This window comes from Dasypus novemcinctus, chromosome 9, assembly GCF_030445035.2.
Source record: "Dasypus novemcinctus isolate mDasNov1 chromosome 9, mDasNov1.1.hap2, whole genome shotgun sequence".
Lineage (NCBI taxonomy): Eukaryota > Metazoa > Chordata > Mammalia > Cingulata > Dasypodidae > Dasypus > Dasypus novemcinctus.
Genome location: NC_080681.1, coordinates 96,895,798 through 96,901,484, shown reverse-complemented (window position 1 = coordinate 96,901,484; position 5,687 = coordinate 96,895,798). Strand labels below are relative to the sequence as shown.

Here is a 5,687-nt window from a genome sequence, read left to right as displayed (position 1 = left end):
TTCATCTGTGTGTCATCTCCAAGCTGTGCTACTTGGACTATAGAGACTATTATGGAGCTGAAGCTATTGGAGTGGGTTCTTTGAACAGCTACTTTCCTCAGAAGATGTGAAGACCTTTATTTACTTCAGGCAGACTCAACTGTGACATCTAAAGGGCAGGGCCCTCATCCCAAGATCCAGGGCACAGGTAACCTCAGTCCCTACGCCAGTTTCCCCCAATACCTTTGTTCCATGAACTTTAGAAATTTACCTCTGGAAGGACAAAATCTAAGATGTCTATAGTTTACCTGTATAGGCAAGTCTTGTTGGCCAAGAACAAAGCAGGGAAAAGGATAATTCAACAATCATGTTGCTTACTTTCCAAAGTTCCTAGGGTTCTGGAAGAATCATTTCTGCATTGAAAATGACCAGCATGGTGGAGGAGGGTTCTGCCTGAGAGAAAACAATCTGGGGTAATTACTTAGGTAAGTCACTTCCCTTCATGGGGAGGAGTGGCTGTGTGGGCTAGAGATGTTAGGAGTATCCACCTGGCAGAAGCACGCAGCTAGGGAAGCACGCACCAGTGCCTAGTGCATGGTAAGTGCCCACTGGATGTTATTAGCAAGGTGCGGGGCACCCGGTCAATGTGCAGTTAAGGTTGGGTATTGAACTTAAGGCTGCGAGGCTGCTGGCCTTCTGGTTTGACAAGGTCTTTGCCCATTCAGTACACAGAGAATTTGTTCCTATTGCCACTTTTCATGCTCTTAGTGAGGTCTTAATATGCTAGTGCCTGCCCCATAGTAAGGCTCAGTACATGTGCATTGAATTCATTTATCAAAGATGTACATTTTACACATTTTAACATCTCTGAAATTGGGATGCATCATCTCATTGGGTGGCATGACATTGCTTCGTTGGTTGTGATTTTGGTTTCTTAGTGGAACATTTCCTTGATGACACCTTAGATTTGAAGAAACATGGTAAGCAACCATTCTTCAATCAGCTTTATTAAAGAGCTGGCAATTTGATCTCCATCTTTCTCCAGTGAACAAATACTCAGTTGGTTTTGAGCACAGGAGGGGAAAAAGAAGGTATTTATTGCCACCCCCACAATCCAATCCCCAAGGCCGAGCACTTCCCAAGACCTGGACGTTGCAGATGAATAAGACATTTAACCCACTCCATGATGGAGGGCCAACTAGCAAGCCCAGTGAGAAATGCAGGGGCTCGTGCAGCTCACCCATCCCTGCTTTTTGTCTTAGCCCATTCTTCCTCTCACCACAGACACACTCCCCAAAAGACTCCCAGCCTCCACTCCTCAAGCTCCTCTGGCTTCTGCTGCCCACCATTAAGGTCACTGAGGGGTCCATACTGATGGTCACTCATTCCATCCTCCTGTCACTTCGCTTCTCTGTTTTTAACACCAAAACACACTTCCTTTGGCTTGGATAACACAGCTCCTTTCTAGCTTTGACCATCAGCTGCTCCTTCGGTTGTCTCCTGCTCTTCATGAAGGAGATTCCTGGGGCTCCCCCTCCACTTCTCACTCCCTGCACTGTCCCCAGGTGGCCTCCTCCCCGTGGCTTCAACCCCAACCTGGGTGTGGAAGATCCCCAAAGTTCTGCAGCCATCTTTTCTTCCAGACCAAGTGCCTTCTAGACATTTCTGCCTACCAATCCCACGTCTTAAATCCATGTCAGCATTTCCTGCCCTCCCCTCACATCCCTACCCCACCTGCTCCAACAATGTTCTCTATCTTGGGGAATGGCACCAATATCTAGGTATTGCCTCCTCCAGGAAGCTTTCCTTGACTTACTCCTCCCAAGACTGGGTAGTCTGCTTCTCTACACTCCCAGAGAACCCAGTGCTTGCCCCGTGGTAGCCCTGATCACACACCATCTTATCTGTTTCTTAAATGCATCCCCCAATAGATTGGAAAGCTTTCAGGGCAGGGGCAGTGTCCCATGGTCTCTATGCAGAGAGATCTCAGGCACATGCTCTGGAACACCCCAACCCCCACCTCGGGAAGAGGGGCAGGAACCCTCCAACACAAGCTGCTTAATGGTTAAATAATTGTTCCTGAAAGAGGCACCATAACACAGACAAGTTTTTATTTTCTCCTGCATACAGAACCTAAGAAATATAAAAACATATCCAGAATTAGCCAAAGAAACCACCTCCCCAACCAGCCCCCTCCCTCCCTGTGTGGGCTCAGATGGGGTGATGGGGGGTTGCAGGCCACCTCCCTCTGTCCAGCGAACAAGTTCCATATAAAAATAGATCTGTAGAGGACTCCCAGAAAGCCATCACCCTGCATCACACCGGCACCTGTGCAGGGCTGAGGCCTGGAGCCCATTGGGATTCTGGGACCTCACTCCTCAATGGAGGGGAGATCTACCCTGGACACCGAAGTCCTGCCAACACACCAGGGCCTCTGCAGGAATGTTGGGGTGAGGGGAGGGGATCGGGGATCTTAAGAGAATTACTGGAGTGGCTGGAGGTGAGACTGAGGCTCCCTCTACCCAAGACGGGTGCTGGCCCTGTGTTGTGTCACTTCCAGACTTCCCTGGAGGGAGGGCCAAGCCTGGCAGGGAACCCCCCCTCCCCAATGCGGTGAAAGGTAGAAGCAATAGCTCAGGGTCTTCCCTGTACCCCTAAAGTCACTGAGTTAGAGCAGGTGCTCAGTAAACAGGAGAGCATTGGGCAGGGGGCTTGGAGGGGTGGCGAAGGCCGAAGGCACTGCTGTGAGCCGCCATCCCCCACCACGGGGTGCTGCACCTTCCAGCCTCCACACGCTCCCTCACACCAGCCCCTCTGCTTGGACGCCTCTTATCCTGGGCCCTCCATTTGGTCGGCTGAAAAGTTCACCCACTGTATAGAAAGAACCCCCTTACAACTCCAGCTACCCTATGGACAGACCACACACACACCTTTGAGGCCCTGCTCAACTAAACCTCAGCCAAGAAGCCTTTCCAGTGCACACCCAGTCCCCTCCAACCCCCTCCCACACGCTCCTTAGGTCTCTCTGAAGCCCTGGGACCCCATTTGAAAGCGCCCTTCTACTAATTCTTGGTGCCTGGGCCTATCTCCCTGCCTAGTCTGAGCCCTCTGAGAGCAAGCTGTGTGCTGAACTTACTCCTGTCCTCAGTCCCTCATCTCTCCTGCCCACCCCACCCCACCCACACCCACAGAGCCAAACCTAGAGCACGCATTTCTCAGAGATGACTGGACTAAATCAGCCCCTGTGGCCCCCTGCAGACCCAGCCACCCCTGCTGTCTGCTGAAGGCCCTGGCCTATGCATGAGTACCACTGCTTCCAGGGAGCCCTTCTGGCTAAAGGAACTCGAGTCAGCTCAGTGTGGCCACTTGTGTCAGAGCTCTGCAGAAGTCAGAGGGAGCAGGTGCTATATCAGAGATGAGGTGGTACCCAGGGGACAGAGCTAGCAAGAGGGTCACCCCTAGCATCACTGGGCTGCCTTAGGGAAAAGGGATGGTGTCATTGGGCATGACCCAAGGACTCTCCCTTATCCCTAGATTGGGACTTTGGCAACCTGGGTTCTAACCCCAGCGCTGGGCCACTGGCTCCTCACTGGGCCTTGGTTTCCCATCTGAATAGTGGTGGTTTTGACCAGCCTGCTAGAGAAAGAAGTTCCAGCTCTGAGAATCTCTTCTGCACCATCCCCCAAGGCTGGAGAAAAAAGTGCTTGGGTCCCCATGGAGAAAACATCTCTCATGCTCTTCCCAGGATGCCCTGGCCAGGGAGTTTATAGAAGAAAGGTAAATGGGAGGCTTGATAGGGCCCCCGGAGCACCAGGGCCTTAAGTAGCCTAACTGGGACCCTCAACTTCACTCTGAACTGTCAACCCAAGAGGGGAGCATAGAATTCAGCTCCTGTGTCTCTGGCCCTTAGGGTCCAGTCCCTGAGCTGAGCATCACCTCTGCCCTCCTGGGCCTCAGGGACCAGTGTCCAGGTGGGCCCCAGCCTAGGCACAGGAAGCTGAGAACCCAGCCACCAGGCAGCTGCAGTCACCGCCAGGCCTAACAGGAGCCCCTCAGGCCAATGGAGCTGTGGGGAAGGGGGATCCATTGGGGTAGGTGGGTGCAGAATCCAAACAAGCATGAGCTGGAGCAATTTAAACCCACCATCTTCTCTCCTCATCCCTGCCCACCTCTGCTGACACCCTGAATTTCCCCTGCTGTAATCTCAGGGGTCCTTCCCAGGAATTTGAACCTTTATTCTGTTGGAGGTGCTGAGACGGGGGAGAATGGGAGGAGCAGGGAGTGAAATGGGGGAAAGCTGTGGCCCCAAACCAGCTCTGCCCAAGCAGAGGAAGAGAATGCTCACTCCCACGTGGGTGAAGTGCAGCCTGCCAGGCACCTCGGGCAGGGCTGGGAATGTGGACCCCCATCCGGGTCCTGGCCTGGTAGACCAGGGGGCCTGCTCACACCTGTACCCCCTGGCCCTGCAGCTGGAGTACGCGTGCCCGCAGGGCGCTGATCCCACTCAGCAGAGCTTCTTGATGTTCAGCCGATGTGATCCCCAGGCTCGCCAGATCCCTGCAAACAAGGGCTGGTCACACCCAGCTGGTCAGTCCTCCCTCCTGCTCCTCCCCGGAGGGCCTCTCTGCAAGAGCTCTCCCTCCTCTTCTCCAGACAGGGAAGGGCCCAGACGGAGGACACGGCAAGTGCTGGGTCTAAATGGGGTTTCTCATACAGGCAGGGGCGGGACCCCCAGGTTCCTCAGACTCACTGGGCAGTCATGGCGGCCACAGCCTCCAGGCTCCCGTAGCCAGCTGCAGCAAAGCTGTCCTTGTAGCGGCACAGGTCCAGGGCCTCCAGCCATGCGCCCACAGAGCCAAAGGAGGGGAAGGTGGAAAAGGCACGGTCTGCCAGGGGTGTGGGGGGCCTGGGGGTCAGAGGAACTGAGCTCAGTCGACAGCTGGGATCTGCTCCCCAGACCTGCTAGCTCTCCTGAGAGGCCAGCCGAGAAAGAAGGGGAGAAGGGGAGGGCAACCAAGTCCCAGGGAAAGACCTGGCTCACACAGGGGTGCCAGGCATTCTCAGGCAGGTGAAGAGTGCCTGAGGCAACTGAGATACTGGGAATAGCTGGGACTGTCTGGGAGTAGGACATACCTAGGACAAGCGGGAAGGTGACCCATAAATGGAACGACTAACATTAACTTCACTTATTTTATTTATCAGAACTACAAACTGGTTAGGACTATTACCACATGTATTCATCCAGTTGTGGTCATTTGCACCTGAGACATGTGGGGCAATAGCCAGGACAAGCAAAGGGGACCAGGATGGGTGAGAGGTTGGATGTACGTCAGGCAGCTGGGAGTATTCTATATAGGCCAATTAGGTAAGCAGTCATACTTGGGACAGGTGGAGCATGTATCCTTGGGACAGGTGGGGTGGCCATTCACAGTCAGGCAAGAGGTTGGCTGTATCTAATATGGTTGGGGATAGATGGGAATGTACCTGGGACAAGTGAGTTGTCAGCTGTACCTGGGACAGGTGGTTGTGGCACACTTCGGGGGTTCTGGGTCCTGCACCATCTTGCTCAGGATGCTGTGGATCTGGGAGAACCGGGGCCGCTCACCGGGGTCCTTCTGCCAGCAGTCAAGCATCAGTCGGTGCAGAGGGGAGGGGCAATTCCTGGGAGGGGGCAGCCGGAAGCCATCCTCCACGGCCTTGATCACCTG

General features: G+C 54.0%; 1 protein-coding gene across 2 annotated transcripts in view; it reads right to left on the bottom strand.

Annotated features, from left to right (window-relative positions):
* Nucleotides 1-2,073: 2,073 nt before the first annotated feature.
* Nucleotides 2,074-5,687, bottom strand: part of EPHA10 (EPH receptor A10) — a 40,470-nt gene continuing 36,856 nt past the window's right edge. The window contains exons 15-18 of one of the 2 annotated variants that reach the window (XR_011649693.1): nt 5,491-5,684; nt 4,730-4,885; nt 2,608-4,536; nt 2,074-2,563 (exon numbers count right to left, since the gene is read on the bottom strand). Coding sequence is in view for 1 of the 2 variants with exons in the window: in XM_058303857.1 (XP_058159840.1) it covers nt 4,422-4,536; nt 4,730-4,885; nt 5,491-5,684 (465 nt within the window). In the remaining variant the exon portion in view is untranslated. Of the gene's footprint in view, nt 4,537-4,729; nt 4,886-5,490; nt 5,685-5,687 lie in introns of both variants that reach the window. The other variant, XM_058303857.1, reaches the window with a different exon arrangement.